This window comes from Ruditapes philippinarum, unplaced genomic scaffold (genome assembly GCF_026571515.1).
Source record: "Ruditapes philippinarum isolate M1 unplaced genomic scaffold, ASM2657151v2 ctg167_1_1_1_1, whole genome shotgun sequence".
Lineage (NCBI taxonomy): Eukaryota > Metazoa > Mollusca > Bivalvia > Venerida > Veneridae > Ruditapes > Ruditapes philippinarum.
The window spans coordinates 286,999-306,993 of record NW_026851615.1 but is presented as its reverse complement, the minus strand read 5'-3'; the positions used below and the strand labels follow the sequence as shown (position 1 = coordinate 306,993).

At 34.7% G+C, this 19,995-nt stretch overlaps 1 protein-coding gene across 1 annotated transcript; it reads right to left on the bottom strand.

Annotated features, from left to right (window-relative positions):
- Nucleotides 1-3,011: 3,011 nt before the first annotated feature.
- LOC132714458 (COP9 signalosome complex subunit 4-like) lies at nucleotides 3,012-19,765 on the bottom strand. The gene is made up of 11 exons (XM_060697387.1): nucleotides 19,651-19,765; nucleotides 12,200-12,282; nucleotides 11,414-11,565; nucleotides 9,898-10,001; nucleotides 8,504-8,657; nucleotides 6,976-7,126; nucleotides 6,255-6,339; nucleotides 5,966-6,051; nucleotides 5,393-5,508; nucleotides 4,358-4,442; nucleotides 3,012-3,264 (listed from the first exon to the last, which is right to left on the bottom strand). Exons 1-11 carry the CDS (start codon nucleotides 19,719-19,721, stop codon nucleotides 3,131-3,133), a joined length of 1,221 nt encoding a protein of 406 aa, XP_060553370.1. The 5' UTR covers nucleotides 19,722-19,765; the 3' UTR covers nucleotides 3,012-3,130.
- Nucleotides 19,766-19,995: the final 230 nt, after the last annotated feature.

Here is a 19,995-nt window from a genome sequence, read left to right as displayed (position 1 = left end):
GGTCCAAATGGTGCCCATTTCTGCCTAGAAAAAGGCGCGGGGACGTCGCTTGTACCTTAATCTGGAAAATCGCCACACTATTCTAAGCAAAAAAATCAATTTTTACCTAAAACGAATGCTTCTTATACAATATTTGACATTTATAGACATGTGACATTTCCTACAAAATTACTAGTATCGTGTGTCCATCCAAATAATTACATTTAGTAATGAATCGGTCACAGGGACTAGGTTACTATATGTTTAAAAGTTTTGAAGAAAGATAAAAATCTTTTGTTGTCTGTAACCATGGTAATATAGAACGCTTAAAACTTTTTTCAGATCTTCATTTTTGTTGTAAGTTTTACGTCATACGTGCATGTATGTATGCAATATGTATGCCATGTGGCGAATTTCCAGTTGTTATTGTGAAAGAACACATCAGGTGGCCTGCATATCATTACATTGAGCCGCGTCACGACAAAACCAACATAATGGGTTTGCGACCAACATGGATCCAGACCAGCCTGCGCATCCGCGCAGTCTGATCAGGATCCATGCTGTTCGCTATCAGTTTCTCTACTTGTTATAGGGTTTGTAAGCGAACAGCATGGATCCTGATCAGACTGCGCGGATGCGCAGGCTGGTCTGGATCCATGCTGGTCGCAAACCCATTATGTTGGTTTTGTCGTGACGCGGCTCACATTGATATCCTGGATGTCATGCAGCTGTATTCCTAATGCGAAATAATGCAGAGGGCCAGACAAGAATCTAGATTTAGTATATTCTACGTGTATATGTATATGTGATAGATACGTGCTAAGACGGACAAAATTTAATGTTATTGAAATTCTTTATTTTGTTGGTTTGGTCCGGTTGTATTGGTTGACTGACCCGGCCCGACTAGACCTATTTTAAATGAGTTGAGTTAGCGCGACACTGCAGCATTTCAGTGATGTACCAGTAGACAATCAATTAAACCATTGCTCGTTAATTTTGTACTGTTTTCTTGAGTCGACAGGATGAAAAAATTATTGTTGAACTTAAGGCATTATTTTCACATTGTCACCAAAAACATGAATCCGAAGTCCCTAGACTTACACCAGTGTTAACTAGGATATACAGCCGTCGTAAATTGATAAGCAGTCGTACAGTGATGAAACATGTTAAGATCATTACATAATGAGAATAATCGGTTAAATGTGCGTCCTTAATGTGAAATAAGCTGGTATTGAATGATGGTTAACAGTCGGCAAGATTTACATATCCAAGATAAAGGACTATTGGCATTCAGCTTAAATGAAAATCCCGCATTCTATATACGTATATAATACCTGAAATATTATGACTGCACCAATTCCTTAAATGTCTTCAAAAGATATTAAACTGATTAAATATTGCATAAATCTGTTTACAATATTCATAAGGCAAAATCTTACGTTCTTGCATATCGGCGCTTTATTAGTTGAATGGTTTATCTTTTAGTATTATAACCGGATGATCTTCTTAATCCCGTGGTTTATACAGTATAATATATCAAATGTAAATCCTAGATTAGAATTAAGAATATATGACGACAGTCAGCTATCGTGTCGGTACATTTGTCCTTAATTACCTCTAAATATTCAAGGGCAATATCTGCATGTGTCAACAACCACGTGCAGTACTCCATATATACTCCTAGTATCAATAACCATTCAATGATAAACGCTTAAAACTACATGTACATTTTTCGGCACGTAATATATCGTATTTAGTCATTTTTTTCCCGAAAATACACATGTATATTAAAACAAGTCGGTGTCTTGCCTTTGTTTATTTCAGAAAATTTGTATATACATGTGCATCTTTGATCCTATAATTAACCTTTGATTTTAAGTTTGGGGTTTTCTTAGGCATCCGGTACTTTTCAACACTGACATCTTGATTATTTAAGCCACTAATTACTAATAATCCCAATTTCTTGTGATGAAAGGTATTTATATAGGGAAAACAATATGCTGTGAACACTCCACAGTTATGTTGGATCCAGATTTGTACCCGCTTTGCAGGTTATATTATGACAAGAGATGATTGCTCCACAGATGATGTGTTTGTTCCAAGGGAATATCGGGTCCAGAGGTGATTTAGCACAACTGGCAAATTAGCTCCACAGGTATGTTGTAATCAGATTGTAAGATGTTGTAAGATGTGATTGCTCCACAGATATGTTAGATCAATAGGTGCGTTTATGCAATCCAGAGGTGTTAGCTCCACATGTTTGTTGTGGCCAGAGGTGCGTAAGCTCTGCGGGTATGTTGTGACTAGAGCTGTATTACATGTAGCTCCAATAGGGTAGGGATCCAGATTTTGATAGCTCCTCAGTCATGTTGTGTTTCGGTCAAGCATTACGGCCCTGACCTACTTTACAAAAATAGTATGGCTAAAGTCTGCCACCATGAAGACTGACAAGCAGAGATAAGTTTCTTGGCGGGCATGGACTGACAATACATGTATTAAGAAATAAGGCACAAATCAAGAAAACTGTTCAAACGTTCAGGACACTACACATTTATTACAAATACGACTACTATAGTAACCTCCCCTGTCTTCAGCAAGTTCTATTGCATTTTTTTCTGAAAATGCACAGGACATAACCTTCAAGTTTGTATTTTCAGAAAATACTCTGTAAACTTTTACATGGGAGTTTTAAAGTAACAAATGACCTGAAGTGCCAAAAAGGAAGTGTAAATGAAAAGCAAAAAACGCCATAACAGCATAATGGAGCGTTACTTTGAAGTACGGCCAATATGCCCATATAAACCCAAATAGTAAAAAATTAAATTCTTAAGTGACCCAATTTCAAGCTGTTACAAAGCAAACTCGCCTTTCTTTCTAACATATTTAATATAATCATATACAATACAATACAAAAATAAGCATCATTTCTTGTGCACAAGGAACATACACATACTTCACTTGTTGTTTAGTGTAATAAATACAATTGCCTAACGATTTACAAACTTAATTCAGCAAAGTGCTTGAGAGAAGTATTCTTTTGAGGAAAATGTCACTTTCCTAACAAACATCCAGCTTTTACTTCAAAAGTATCATCTTGACATTGGAGTGAAGCCAACGCATCAACACAAAGTGTATGATGTTAAAGTCATTCTCATTGGCTCATTTGAGATTCCATTGTTTTTAATAACCAATCAGGTTGTGTAACTGTTATTTTTTCAATGATGTTATTCACTTGGAAACACAAGCTCTGTATTTGTTTATCCCAGGTTGGCAATGTCTCCCGTGCTGAAATTTTAATTTATACATTAATAAAAGGTATATTGCCAAGGACTGTGTTGTTTTTTTCTTAGAGCCTGTAAGAGTCGAAAACACAAATTCTTTCTATCATTGACTGATTTTTTTTTTTTATTGCCTACCAGTTTATCTGAACTTAATACCATGCAGTTATCATATGAAAACTTATTTCAACACAATATGTTTTTCAAACAAAAATCAGACTGTACATTGAGATAGTATAACTTGTATTAATTTGAGCCTCTAGATTTTGGGTAACAATCCTACAGAGAACATTCAATAGAAATAGAAATACTCTGAAACTCTGGAATGTGAATATTCCCATCTAATCCCAGGGTTAACAAAAACTTTTACAGAACTACAACTTGGTAAATATAAATTGGTAAAAATGTATATTGATAATAAGCACAAGACATTGGTCACTCCATTTTGAATGGTAGTGCACAGTGTAGCTTTAAAGTGAATTGCTCTGAAGTGAAAGGTCTTTAATACCATAAATTTGGTTGCTAATATTGTATCACAAGTGACAACAGACCACAAAATAATTATATATAAATGTTGTTTGTGTGATATACATCACCTTGAATTACATATCAACATATAGCAGATTGAAATTTGTTCTAGAACAAAATATTGTTTTTCATCATATATATAATTTTTCATTATATAAATGGTCATAATATTAACTCACTTAGAACTATGTCAACATTTTCCCAAAAATTACTGTATATAAGAATATCTAAATAATAATTTCTATAGTTTGTATCTGTATTTGAAATACTTTCAGAAAATGTGCCCATTGTAGAGCAATCCATTTTAACAGAAAAAGTTTGTTTGTACCCTGGGATACGATGAGAAAACACATATTTGCACATCTGCAGAGTTCCAAAAAACATCTACTCTTTTAATTAAGGAAACTAAGTAATTAACATGCTAAAAACTGTGGTTTTGCTCAAACACCAGTTCTTGTTTGATATAATGAATGGAATAGTATCAGAGATATCTCTCAATAAAGTTCAAGTTCCAATATAACCTAAACAGTACTTGTGTGACTTGAAATCCAAACAAACATAAGTAAACTTACATTCAAAATGAACAATTGAATCTATCTGGTCTATGTAGCCATTCATTCTGCCCTCAGTGATCATCTGGGATGCTATCTTCTCTGCCTAAAATGTTCAAGAGTTTATCATTCATTACTCATTTCTACATTATGTGATATCTTGTTGTTTGTTGAAAACAACTCTGTGAATGAGTAGTACAAACAAATCACATAAATTTGTGCAAGTAAAACATATTTTACAGTGGAAATAGTCATCACATTTCTTTCTATTCACTTATTTACAGCTCACTCAAAACAACAAAAGCTCACTTTATTTCTAGTGACAAACCTAAATATTTACCATGAATAAATTTGTAACCGAACTCATCTACAATAACTTATCCACATGGGGAAAACAACATAAATTGTGAGAAATATCTTCCTTTATATTTGGTTTAAGATCCAATATTTCAATCTGTGTATAGTTTTACCTGATTTGTGGAACAGATCTATTTGTCCCAACCTTATTTATTATGACTTTCCAGTTTTCATTAATGTCTGTATAACATATTTAATTTGCCCTTTTTTGGTCATGATTAAACAGTAGATTTCTTTTCTTCACCAAACTCTTTATCAGTCAAAATTTTCATAAGATTACAACTTTTAATATATATTTCATATACATTTTGTATCTATTTTTAGATACATTGTATATTGTGATGAATGGTTGCAGCATATCTGAACCACTGTCAAATATGCTTCCTAGTACTAACACCAAAACTGGACAACTGGAGCCATAGTTGGAAACAGTCCCGATTCGTGATCCCTGGGAGTGGGAAGCAGACACCTTAACCACTATGTAACAGTTCCTCTTCTATCTGAATCTGGAGTAAAACACGAAAAAGCTAGTTTTGAGGTTATGAAACTTTTTTTCTGAGTTTTGTCTCAAATCTCAGTATTTCCATAGGTCATTAGAAATTCTGTGGCAGTTTCTGAACAATCAAATACCCGAGATCTGAGTTTGCACTTATTATTTAAGTATTATCTTTATAACCTTGGTCCTATTATTATACTCACTTTAGCTGGAGGAATTTCTAGAAGAGAACCAAGTTCTGGGAAAGAAATGTTGTTATAAAGTTTACTTGCAGACAACAGATTATGTTCTATCACTGCTCTATCCAAAATGGTTGATCCTGAAATAAGTAAAATAAGGATCAAATTAGCATGGCATTTGCTTTCCTTTAGTTAAACCTTACCACAATTTAATATCTTATATAAATGGACTTGTCCACTCTTCAACCTCGACCAAACTTTTTTCTCATTTTAAGGAAAAATTTCAAAATATCTATTGACTAAATAACATACAGCAAACAGTGCAGACCAGGTCAGATGACACAGATGTCCCAGGCTGATGTTGGTCTGCACCGGTGGCATAGGTAGAATCTGTTGCCACCAGCAAAAAAAAGTGTTTAATAACATGCTTTGAAAAATAGACATAATTATAGTAGAACGAAAACTGTACATTAGAATTTATATAAACTTTGCATGATCTAAGAATTTGAAAACAAAAACATTTTAAGCAAATTAAAAAGATGGCCACAATTATTTTTTCTGAAAAAGGTAAGTTAAAATAAATATGAATCAGCCTACCATCTGCAGTGAGTGCTTTCTGCTGTTGCTGCAATAAAGCTGAAAATTCTACCAACTCACTGCTACGTATAATTCTGTCTAAGTACCTGAAAATATACATAATACATATTCAGAGTATATGCAAACTTTATAATACCTTTAAACACACTATAAGCTAAAAATGTCAAAAAAAAATATTTGGCATAATTAATCAATAAATAATAATTAATGAGAATTTAATTTATGAATTCTGGCATATAAATCATGGAATATTGTTGTAATATAAGCTTGATATACAGTAAAAACTTACATTTTCTCGAGAATATTGTATGCAGGTAACTTCTGGCATCTCTCATCTTTAAACAATGTTGCCAGCATCCTTGACCTTTGTTGTCCTGAATAAAAGTAATAAGAACTGGTCATTAATATGTTTTATGTATCTAAAGTTATTATATTAAAAGAAATTACCACAGATTACCATACAAACATACAATTATGCTTATACTCATTACTTGTAGTAAAACTTTAACAATTTAGTTCTTGTCATGATATAGGAAAGTCTGTCAATGAATCACTTTTGACAAAGACATGCAACAGGGAACCATTATTCATCTATTAGCCAGCTAGGTGGCTTCTCACGCAAAAATACTGCCCCAGTAGTAATCAGCTAAACAGGAACAAAGGAAGTGATAGCCAAGTGATTTTAAGTCAGCCATCTTAGCCAGATTTTTTCATTATTGCTGAAGAGGTCAAGTGAATGCTAGTAGTAGTAATGGTAGTGTTGGTAGTTTTCACTCCAGATCACGGCAGTAAGCCACATTGAATTTACCAGAGCACAGTTCAGCCATCACATACTTCCTGGGCAGGCTGTCAAGCAGTTTACCAGTACTAGTTGCCTTCAATTTTGCAAGGAACAGATTTCTTTTGTACATGCAAAAGCAGAGGTACAGTGCTAATGACCGTAGAAAGAATCTCATTATCAATCACAATGAAAGTGAATGCTACATGTTAAATCTACAATATATACCTACCAGCAGAGGCTAGCACTGTACAGGTGAGGGCATTCCTTAAAGCTGTCATCCGTTCCTCCTCAGCTATTATACTTTTATATGACAGTTCATTATATCTAACAGCAGCCTCAATAAACTTACGACGAAAGTCCAACACCCGGGCATAACATGCCTATAATAACACAAACACAGAAAAAACAAATTTTGAATACAGTACTAAGACATAAACAAAACATCATAATTAATTACTTGCTTTATCAAATGGAAAACATATAAATCTTGTCACATGTTACTCGAGATCTCAATAACATTACAACACATTTGTAACTGTTTAGCTCTAAGGAACTCTGCAGAATCTCATTAAAACAAGAGCATTAATAATCCATGTTAGAATTATGGGGCCTTTAACAGTGACCTCTTATTATTTTATAGGGTTAACGCACGTTTTTCCGTGTTATAACGTCTGCAGAGTCCTGAGGAACGGTTGGTGCCCGAGCCTGGTAGGGCGAGGGCTCCAACAGTTCCGAGGGACTCTGCAGACTTTATAACACGAAATAAAAGTGCGTTGACGCTATTATAGCATAAAATTTTAAAACAGATTTATGATGTATATTATATATAAAACACAAACATTAAATCCTTGTGCTTGAACGGTATTTATCCAACTCTACATGTTTTACGTATACGTTTTATTTTTTCCGGGGCCAACAACTTGAGAACCGAACGAAATTTCGAATTTTAATTGATTTAACAAAGTTTAACTTTGGAGATATATTAACTTAAGAAAAACATAACATTACTCTACCAAAGACAAAACAGGCGCCTCAGAAATTCCTAGAATGGTTACAGATTGGCGGTAAGAAAAAGATCAGTGACATCAGATTCAATTTCAGAATCAGTTTTTTTTAAGCACGGAAGTTTAAAAAAAATCAGGCATAAAACATTATTCTCTCAAAAAAACATAATGAACATTTATCAATATAAACGTCAATAAAACAACGTTTTCTTATATTCATTTTGTGCTTTCCATTTTTGTAAGTTAATCGGGGGATTAAACTGAATGACAGATTCTATTTGTTTACATTGACAACTGTCTGTTTCTAAGAAAGGGCGACAACCAAGATAAGGGGCGATGTCTATACGCCGTATCGCCGGCATAATTACTTGAATATGCGACTGAGGCCCTCGAATTAATAATTCCAATATAACAAGAGCGCATGACTCTGGCAAACAGGCCAAATCGTCATTTTTTGTTTGTTTTCTGGGCCCTGCATGTATTGCGCATAGGTAAAACCGGGCTATAACAAGAGCGCGTGACTATGTTAACGCATGGTTTTGGCCCCGTTATAACATGGGCAAAAGAGGGAAAAATAGCCGATTTTATGCAATAATTTGAGATACCAACTTGCACACAAAAAATTAACCAAAATGTAACACTGACACCTGGGTAAGTACAATAGCTTTCCCTATTCTTCAAATATATAAGCTAAAAAAGCTATCTAAGATTGTTATTTTCCAAAGTAAGATTTTGAAAGAAATATAAAAGTACCTTATAATGTATCTGTAATTCATGATTTTGTGAGTCGGTCTGTAATAGTGAAGCACGGTTAATGTAAGCCTCTGCCTGAACCGGATCTGCATCCTCCAAATATAGACGGGCAATCTTCAAGTATGTCTCGAGTTTATAATCTGTTGTATATTGCCTGTAACATATTAAAAATTTGACAATACATACATTGTATACTTTATTCCATAGAAAACTTCTGAATTATAAACCAGTGATTTTTTCCCTATATTTTACAAATGATTAAAGGCTTTTTCCCCCTAGCCCAAAATAGGTATATTTACCCCTCAACTGCTATACTTTCCCCTGAAATGCCTTATGCACATTCTTAACCAGAACCAGCTGACTTATATTAGTAAGTCGACAAATATAATGATTGAAGGACAGAAAGCTGTCCCTATAGATAGCCTTTGCTAATTCCATGCATGTTAAAATTGATTTAAAACAGAATGTGCAGATAAATTCCATTCTCAACTGTTGGAAATTAATTTAAGGTAACTGGTTTTCATTTTTTTCTGTGTTATCATTATATTTCCCCTTCAGAAAGCCACAGGTTGTTTTGAAAATTGAAAACAAGATCACTGTAAAAGGACCATCTACATAATGCAAGTACAAATCATTGCAGTTCGGTTTTTGCTTTATTTTTTAGAAACAAAGGACAAATAAATATATCTGGAGTTCACTCCAGTTAATTAAAGCTAAAAGACCTTCTTCATTTCCCTTTAAGATTTTTTTTTTATATTATTCGAGTCCTCTGGTCCTCATAATATTTGGTAGATAAATGGCATATTAATACCAACATGTGTAACATCTGAATCAGTTACCACTTAATACATAACATATACAATTTATCGTTAAGATTCACAGTAAACTTGTAATATATTTTCTGAATTGGCAGAGTTTTTGAAGTCAGAAAACACAACCATGCTTATATAGCATTCTGTGCATTGTAATGTATAGGCAGACTGTTCTAAACAATTTGGTATTTCAGGCAGGTGCAAGAGGCACCTGAATGAAATGACCTTCCTTGTGGCAGCTTGATGGATTACCCCCTCGCATAGAAGATTTAACTTATAAGTACATGTACAGGGTTGCAAACCTCGAGATTAGATATTAGTGATTCAACATGACGGTAAATTAAACACTCGTCTAAGATGGCCTGGTACCATTTTTCATAACTTAAAATCTTAATCATAAATGTAATATAGCCTTTTAAACTTATTATTAATGTAATATAAGCTTTAAAACTTACTATAAATGTAGTATAACCTTTAAAACCAGCATATATAACCTTAACTATAAATAAATGTATATAACCTTAACTTAAAACATCATAAATAAATATTGTACATTTAGTCACAATAATGTATAAATCTTACTTTTGTCCAGTTTCTAATGGAATTCCTACAAGTATATTAGCTGCTTCCTTCCAGGACCCTTCTCTTTCATAAATATCTGCTAGATGTTGTCTGATAGCAGCCACCTGATAAATGTAAAAAATTATAGTAAATGAAACAATATTTATTATACAGTTCATATAATAATTACAGCTATTATGTTTAGTATTATGTTATGTTTAGTTTAATTACAATTTTCTATTATTTTGTTAATGGATACTATATACATTGTGTAAACAAGAGGGCCATGATGGCCCTGAATCGCTCACCTGAATATAAAAACTCTCCATGACAAGGAACAAGTAATATTGTTAACTATGAACAAAAGCAGATATAAAATCTTAATCTTAAACTCATATCATACAGTTCAAATCTGTATCTGAAATAGTGCATGTGTAAAAACGTTACTTGTTTACTGGTTACTATTGCTAAGGGAAAAAAACAGTTCCAAAAGATGTGTACATATAAAGAAAATCAATGACCCCCCCCCCCCCCCCCCCCCCCCCCCCCCCCCCCCCCCCCCCCCCCCCCCCCCCCCCCCCCCCCCCCCCACCCCCCCCCCCCCGGCCGGCCAATTTGACCTTGAACTTGGTAGACACTCAATAGAAGATGTTTCATGCTTAATAGCTACCTATTACCTCTAGCTATTTGGGTTTTTAAAAGAAGATTTTTTAAGTTTTTACTCTATACATGTAAGAAAAATCAGTGACCCCCAGTGGCCGGCCAATTTTGACCCCAGGGCTTTTATTTGGACAAAATTGGTAGACACTCACTAGAAGATGTTTCATGCCAAATATCTAAGCTCTAGCTGTTTGGGTTCTTTAAAAGCATTTTTTTTAATTTTTCTTTCTTTCAGATGCCATGGCAACCAGAGTTCTGCATGGAATTAAATTCTTTGAACAATTTTTAAAGGTGACCACCAAAGGAACATTACTGTGAAATTTAGATGAAATTGGCTTAGTGGTTTTACAGTTTATGGGGAGATGTCATTTAAAGAAAAAGTTTACGGACAGAGGGACACCGGACATATTGTGATCACAAGAGCTCACCTTGTCAAGTTTATCTGGTGGTGAGAGACCAAAGGTTTGCCTTTGTACTCAATTTCAAAAATGATTGGGAACCCCAAATATAGCCTCTGACCTACTCTTCCACTTAATCATTCAAACATTTGTTTTCTATTTTTAGTTGGAGTTTTATGTCACACATCACTTTCATTAAAGCTTCCTTTTTATTTTCCAGCAAATATGCCTTAAAGTCACAGGTAATTGTACAGGGGTTTAGAACTTTGCAAGCTTGACATATGAATGAATAAGATTTAAAATGAATTAAATGCATAAAAATTTCACTTAAATAAGCTGTATCTTGAAATTTAGAAAGAACTGGCACCACATTTATAATACAAAACTGGCCTTTGTTTCAATACTCATCAATTAATTCAATACATTTGCATTATTAGGTTTGAAGACAAAAAATTGAAATTCCTTTAATTTGACACTACCTGCTCCTCAAATGATATGACTCTTGCTTGAACTTTCTCAAGGGTGAAGTGGGCAACCTGTTTGGCAATACCATCTTCTAGTTGCAGTAAATGTGTGCAGAAATCACTCAGTAACTGTCGAGAAATCACTAAGCTGACAACTTCATTCAACACTGAAAAGTGAATTCCAATTTCATTTATATAAGTCAGTGTTTTTTGGCCAAAATTTGGAGGCCAACATCTCAATTTTTTTGATCATTTCACAAAACAAAAAAGTAAACAAAAGAAATAAATTCATTTATTATTCAACCTGAAATTTCAGTATCTTCTACAGTTCTGGATGACTAAAGAACACAACTATTTTGTAATTTTTTTTACTTATAGATTGTGATTATCAATATCGTTGCTTTCATGTCCCATTATGATTACAAATTGCAGTGCAATTACCCTCCTTTTAAATAGGACTAGCATTGATCCATTCTCCCCAATGCTGAAATTATCTTAATGGAAAAATCAGATAGTTCCTTTTCCTGCATTATTTAAAGCATGAAAAAAAAGAAACTTTAAGAGAGCTATTTCATAAATTGCATTTATAGCATTATCATACAAAAAAAATTCAACATAACATGCACTGGAGAACTGTTTTTTATTGTTGTATTTTTGCTCAGTAGTTTAAAGTGTTGTTACTTATGCCCTAGTAAGTGGGAGATCACAAATTCTAAAATACAAAAAACTTTTCTCATCATAAAGTGATAAATGTGGTAATGGCAAAGTATAATGATATAAATAAAGAAATAATGCAATTACAAGCTTCCACGAAGATCTGAAGCTGTTGTATGAAGTCTGGACATCCATTTGCTTTAAAGATTCCATCAAGTATTCCTTTGTATCTGAAAGTACACAAAGAGTCTTATAAAATTTGAAAAACATTTCAATATTCAAAATTTCAAATGCTTAACATATGGACAGGACTGTTCTATTTTTTTCAAGCATATGATCATTAGATAGAACTATTTGGTCAAAGAACATGTCCACCTCTTCCATGTTATGAAAAATTTACAGACAAGTTAAGGTCTTACTGATACTATCAACATAAACTATCAATGTCAATTTAAAGCTGCATGCCTCCAGCTAGATGAGCCAAAATAGTTCAAAAAAATCAATATTGAGAAAAATGCACTAAACTTTTAAGAAAGGTAAAAACATTTAAGATCCCATTTATATTTTACATGTTATGTGCGGTTTAACACTGATTTTGCAGTATTTTATTACCATATTTCTACTGCGTTACTAACGCAGTAAGGGCTGTTTTTTGCATTATGTTGACCAACTTTTGGTAATTTTCATGGATAATCAATTGCAAGTGCTGATTGCAATATGTTAATTACAATATTTGTTCACCTCACATTATTTTACTTTTAAATACATTTCCAAAAATTTTATGAAAATTAACATGAATCTGGAGGCGTGCTGCTTTAAGAACAAAGGTGACAAATATAAACTATCAACTTAAACTATCAATGTCAACTTAAGAACTGGAAGGTCTATCCTAAAAAATTGTTGTGTTCAAGTTAGAAGACAATCCAGTCAAAAATAACAAAGTTATTGCCATTTATAGCAAAAATCTGCAAAAGTTAAGCAAAATTCATACATTTGACCTTGAAGGTCAAGGTCATTTAAGAATAAAGGTCAAGTTTAGTCTGGCCTACTTTAAAATATTGTCCCAAGGCTTCTTATGGCCAAGTATGAAGACAATATACCAAGGACTTAAAAGGTTATGATAAAGGCTCAAGTTTTTGGATGGCAACATCTCCATGACTGTAACAAAACCTTTTTTTTCTTCAAAAACCAGGCTAGCTAAACATGCACAAGTTAAACAGCTTTAGGTAGTCAAAACTAATTACTCTGGGATAATTATGAAGTTCCCCTCTAGGGTATATGCTAGATGCACAGTCCCACCTTTCTGTCTATAATGAAATACATCTCACATGTTTCACCTTCATTTGTGTAAATGACAAAACCAAAAAAAAAAAAAATAGCGAGCTGCAAAGCCAGCTTTACGGTAACGCAAGAACCTGCTAGATAGTGGTGGTTTTGAAAAATTTCGTCAGGAGTACTAATTTGACACATCGCAACTTTTCGAATTAGAAGATAACGATAAAAACCGAGGTATTCTGATTGAAACGGATTGCGTAAACTGGTATTCTGCACACTTCTATTGGAACCATAATAGGACAGGAACCAGAGTAAACTGAAGCAGTGTATAAAATACCGAATGGCATTTTTAAACCGGAAAATGTAAAATAAAAATTTACAATTATTTTATACTATTTCATGGTAAAAGTAATTCAAGCTCGCTTTGAGGCTTTGCCTTTTTCATAGTGAGCTCGAAGAGCTGGCCCAAAGGGCATGCTTGAAAAGTGAGCTTTACAGTAACGCAAGTACCTGCTAGAGTGATCGATGGTTTTGAAAACTTTCGTCCGAAGTACCGAATTGACACATCCCAACTTTTTGAATTTCAAGATAACAATAAAAGCTGAGGTATTCTGATTGAAAACAGAAGCATAGACTGGTATCCTGCGCACTTAAATGGGAACCATAATACGACAGGGAATCAGAATAAACGGAAGCAGTGTATAAAATACGAAAAGACAATTTTAAAACGGAAAATGTAAAATAAAAATGAACGATTATTTTATACTCTAATCTTTCACAGTAAAAGAAAATCGAGCTCGCTTTGAGGCTTTGACTTTTTTGTTATTATTAGGGGGTGAAGTGTCTGGGACTCTCAAACAGATTTCACAAAAACGGAGATGAAGTGTCTGCAAAAAAAAGCCTTGGGGCGAGGTGTCGGAGGGATGAACTGTCTGAAAACCCTTGTGACATTCAAAGTACAAACCCCACAGAAACAAGATATGTTTGTAAAACATGTATGCCCCCTATCAGCAGCCAATTAGTCATGTGATAAGGCTATTATGCATGACGTCTGACCCAGTGATCAAACAATTAATAAGGGTTATAAAGTATCTACTGGTCATGACCTTGACCTTTGACCCCTTGACCCAAAACTCAATAGGGGTCATCTGCTGGTCACGACCAATCATCATACAAAGTTTGAAGTTCCTAGGCCTAGGCGTTTTTAGTAAATTGATCAGAAACCGTTTTTACCTACAAGGTCAATGTGACCTTGACCTTTGACCCCTTGACCCCAAAATCAATAGGGGTCATCTGCTGGTCATGACCAATCACCATGCCAAGTTTGAAGTTCTTAGGCCTAAGGGTTCTCTTATTATTGATCGGAAACCGTTTTAACATACAAGGTCAATGTGACCTTGACCTTTGACCCCAAAATCAATAGGGGTCATTTGCTGGTCATGACCAATCACCATGCCAAGTTTGAAGTTTCTAGGCCGAAGCGTTCTTTAGTTATTGATCAGAAACCGTTTTTACTTACAAGGTCATTGTGACCTTGACCTTTGACCCCTTGATCCCAAAATCAATAGGAGTAATCTGCTGGTCATGACAAATCACCATACCAAGTTTGAAGTTCCTAGGCCTAAGCGTTCTTGAGTTATTGATCAGAAACCGTTTTTACTTAAAAGGTCAATGTGACCTTGACCTTTGACCCCTTCACCTAAAACTCAATAGGGGTCATCTGCTGGTCATGACCAATCATCACACAAAGTTTGAAGTTCCTAGGCCTAAGCGTTTTTAGTTAATTGATCGGAAACCGTTTTTACCTACAAGGTCAATGTGACCTTGACCTTTGACCCTTGACCCCAAAATCAATAGGTCATCTGCTGGTCATGACCAATCACCATACCAAGTTTGAAGTTCCTAGGCATAAGGGTTCTTAAGTTATTGATCCGAAAGCATTTTTACCTACAAGGTCAATGTGACCTTGACCTTTGACCCCTAGACCCCAAAATCAATAGGGGTCATCTACTGATCATGACCAATCACCATCTCAAGTTTTAAGTCCCTAGGCCTAAGGGTTCTTTCATTATTGATCGGAAACCGTTTTTACCTACAAGGTCAATGTGACCCTGACCTTTGACCCCTTAACGCCAAAATCAATAGGGGTCATCTGATTGGTCATTACCAATCACCATACCAAGTTTGAAGTTCCTAGGCCTAAGGGTTCTTTTGTTATTGATCAGAAACCGTTTTTAATTAAAAGGTCAATGTGACCTTGACCTTTGACCCCTTGACCCCAAAATCTATACGGGTCATCTACTGATCATGACCAATCACCATACCAAGTTTGAAGTTCCTAGGCCTTAAGGTTCTTTAGTTATTGATCGGAAACCGTTTTTACGTACAAGGTCAATGTGACCTTGACCTTTGACCCCTTGACCCCAAAATCAATAGGGGTCATCTACTGATCATGACCAATCACCATACCAAGTTTAATGTTCCTAAGCCTTAAGGTTCTTTAGGTATTGATCGGAAACCGTTTTTACCTACAAGGTCAATGCGACCTTGACCTTTGACCCCTTGACCCCAAAATCAATAGGGGTCATCTACTGATCATGACCAATCACTATACCAAGTTTGAAGTTCCTAGGCCTTCAGGTTCTTTAGTTATTGATCGGAAACCGTTTTTGCTTTTAAGGTCAATGTGACCTTGACCTTTGACCCCTTGACCCAAAATCAATAGGGTCATCTACTGGTCATGACCAATCACCATACCAAGTTTGAAGTTCCTAGGCCTTAAGGTTCTTTAGTTATTGATCGGAAACTGTTTTTGCTTTCAAGGTCAATGTGACCTTGACCTTTGACCCCTTGACTACAAAATCAATAGGGGTCATCTACTGGTCATGACCAATCACCATACCAAGTTTGAAGTTCCTAGGCCTTAAGGTTCTTTAGTTATTGATCGGAAACCGTTTTTGCTTTCAAGGTCAATGTGACCTTGACCTTTGACCCCTTGACTCCAAAATCAATAGGGGTCATCTACTGGTCATGACCAATCACCATACCAAGTTTGAAGTTCCTAGGCCTTAAGGTTCTTTAGTTATTGATCGGAAACCGTTTTTGCTTTCAAGGTCAATGTGACCTTGACCTTTGACCCCTTGACTCCAAAATCAATAGGGGTCATTTACTGGTCATGACCAATCACCATACCAAGTTTGAAGTTCCTAGGCCTTAAGGTTCTTTAGTTATTGATCGGAAACCGTTTTTGCTTTCAAGGTCAATGTGACCTTGACCTTTGACCCCTTGACCCCAAAATCAATAGGGGTCATTTACTGGTCATGACCAATCACCATACCAAGTTTGAAGTTCCTAGGCCTTAAGGTTCTTTAGTTATTGATCGGAAACGGTTTTTGCTTTCAAGGTCAATGTGACCTTGACCTTTGACCCCTTGACCCCAAAATCAATAGGGGTCATCTACTGGTCATGACCAATCACCATACCAAGTTTGAAGTTCCTAGGCCTTAAGGTTCTTTAGTTATTGATCGGAAACCGTTTTTGCTTTCAAGGTCAATGTGACCTTGACCTTTGACCCCTTGACCCCAAAATCAATAGGGGTCATCTACTGGTCATGACCAATCACCATACCAAGTTTGAAGTTCCTAGGCCTAAGGGTTCTTTAGTTATCACTCGGAAACCATTTGGTCTACGGACCGACGGACCGACGGACCGACAAGTGCAAAGCAATATACCCCCTTTTTTTCAAAATGGGGGCATAATTAATGACAGAATAGCCCTATTAATTACAAATATAGGGAAATTTCGGTTAAATGTTTAGGACATGTTTGGGGCCGAAACCACAGGGAAATCTGTCATTATTTTATTAAATCTATATATATAATATAAACAAGGGATACAAGTCGTGGCCTCGCACTACCAGCATGGGTTCGTAAAATGCATTCACACGTGTAAACTGTATAAAATATCCTCTATTCCATCAAAGTTATTGTAGAAGTTAATATATGAACGAGTCATTAGAGCTGTCATTGATTCAGTGCAAAGCATATCAACGATATATCGATATCAAGTAACTAAAATCAACAATACACCGATATATCGATAATATCCTATACTCACTTGTCTGTCATTCATTTTCATACCTGTTTCAATGATTTCAGTCAAAAACATGTTCTGTACAGTGTCTTGTCCACTGCATGATTTTTTCTAGACAATATTTTTTGTCACCATTGCTATGAAATAATTCCACTATATAACAAAAGCATCACATTTGATATAAATAATTGTTTCTGCATATATTTTGGGTGAATTGTATAATTTCTAGACATTTAATTTATAAGTCAAAAGTATCGATTTTTGAAAATGTGTATCGATTATTGATCGACAAAAAAATATCAACGATACATCGATATTGTCGATATCGATGACAGCTCTACGAGTCATTACCAAAGTTCTACTACAAACACTTCATTAAAACCTGTAACATTGCAGGAAATAGCTAACATTTCAATATTTACATTGGCTGTCAAGTTGTCGTCCATTTTGCAGGTGTGTTTATGTTCCGAGTATTTTCATTGGCTGATGAAAAAAACGCTATTTGTCGCGGCTATATGCCATTATTATCCGGATTATTATTATTCATTAGCCAATGAAATTGACAGTTTCTAACAAAAGTTGGATTTACGCATGGAACATACGGGCAACATCAAAATGGAAGCCGAGGATAGAAATTATCAAAACAAACAATAATTGTTACAATAATTTGTACCAGAAGACAATGATTGCATCATTCTTGGTGGTACATGATTGATTTTTACCGATTACATGATTAAACTTTCTTATATGATCATACTGGTTGGGGAAATAACTTCGGCTGGTTGATAAACTCGGCTTTTAATAATTAAATCGAGTTATCGCAATTTTTTATCTAATCAAGCTCACCATCTCGTACTATCGCTGGAATTCGACAATATCTGGACATTTGGTCAAGTTTGGTAAGATGTTTAAAAAATAACACAGACTTTTACCTGTTTGTTTACAAAACATGCCTATAAAGAGTACGGGAATCCCATTGTTGTGCGCATGTGCAGCAGATGCTCATTTTGAGGCCTGCACGGGGGTACTTTTATAAATTGACAGACTACCGGTAAAGCAGACAACGTGTACGTATACATTTTGTAGATGAAATTCAGACTCACTTTTGTCTTGCTAACTCAGAAAAAAGGCTGATTACACAATTGTAATCTTTAAGTGAAATGGATTGAAAGACTGATGTTAAATGATCCTTTGATATGTTAATGTGTAGGTTGAATACCACTAAATTAATTACTTCTTCACTCTGTTAAGCTAAGCAAAAATAAATTTGAATCAATAATACTTTAACTACATATTTTGTTATACGTTAATAAATGGTAATGCATGTGTTTTTACGTATAAATGATTTATATGTTACATAGTACGTTGCATATAAATATCGTGTTATCAGAGATATTCATTATACTAACGTGATGCTCAACAATTTTGGTAACAAATATTTTTTATTTGACATAAATGAACAGCAAAGAAAAAATAAAATATCTAAACCTGTTATTTTACGTTTTAACTTACTCATTTAAGAAGAAAAACAAAGAGCCGGAATTATCTACTCGCGCGCGTTAAAAATATCCTTTTTACCTACCTCTTCCAGGGCCTCTCAAACTTACCCGTTATGTTTCTAAATATAACTTTTATGGTGATACCTGAAAATCGAAGAGCTGAAGTTTATTTTGGTGCAAGATTCATCAGAATACGTAAACAAATAAATGAAATATGCCCCCAAAACACTGATTTTCGGCCGAGTTTATCTCCCAAACCAGTACGTTTGCATTAGATGTCGTTTTACACGTGTAATTTTACAAACCCAAATTTTACGAACGTGTGTAAAAATGAAACATGAAAGGTTATTTTTAATAATAGATCTATCTTGTCCATGTAACAAAGTGTGTCATTTTTTTTTGAAATTATCGATTCTTTCATCAATGTCCAACAATCAAAAGAAAAAAAACTGTTGTATACTGCGTTATATTTACTTTTTCATGAATTGAGCAATTTTGAGTTGTATCCCTTGTTATATTATACACATAGTGGGAAAGGAAAAAACATGACAGAATCCCCTGTGGCCGAAACGTCCTGTTTGCCTTTTTTGATAGCAGAAAAGAATCGGCTTGTGTCGGTGTCACTCAACGCTTGTGATAAACAAAACCCCAAATATTAATTTTCAAAACTATGCATCAATTTTGACTCAAACTATAAGTGTTCAAATTATCATTGAAAAAATCTCCAATTACTTTTCTATGACATCCTTTGAATGTGACAAGTTTGCAAGTAGCGCAAGTTGCTGTTTGACGTTCGCCGCCATTGTTAAAGCGTTTGCTAACCTCGATTTTAAAATACGGCATACGTACGTAAACAACCCTAGAGGTTCTAAGGTACTAAAAATGGTTTGTTATCTATTCTACATAATTTTGTTGCTAAATAAAATCTTTTAATTATGGATATATAACAGGCTTTCTCATTGGTCCTTGTTAGGTTAAAGGTTAATTTCACGCTTGACAGTTTCCATAGTATTTGTATTACTACGCCTTTTCTTATAAATAGTCGTTTTTGGCGCTATTTTGGTTACAGTTTTGTAA

Coding starts and splice junctions, on each gene's coding strand:
- LOC132714458 (XM_060697387.1), bottom strand. CDS start 19,721: ATGGCGGCGAACGTCAAACAGCAACTTGCGCTACTTGCAAACTTGTCA. Junction 6,052..6,254: donor TACAATATTCTCGAGAAAAT/GTAAGTTTTTAC, acceptor GTATATTTTCAG/GTACTTAGACAGAATTATAC. Junction 4,443..5,392: donor TAGAAATTCCTCCAGCTAAA/GTGAGTATAATA, acceptor TGAACATTTTAG/GCAGAGAAGATAGCATCCCA.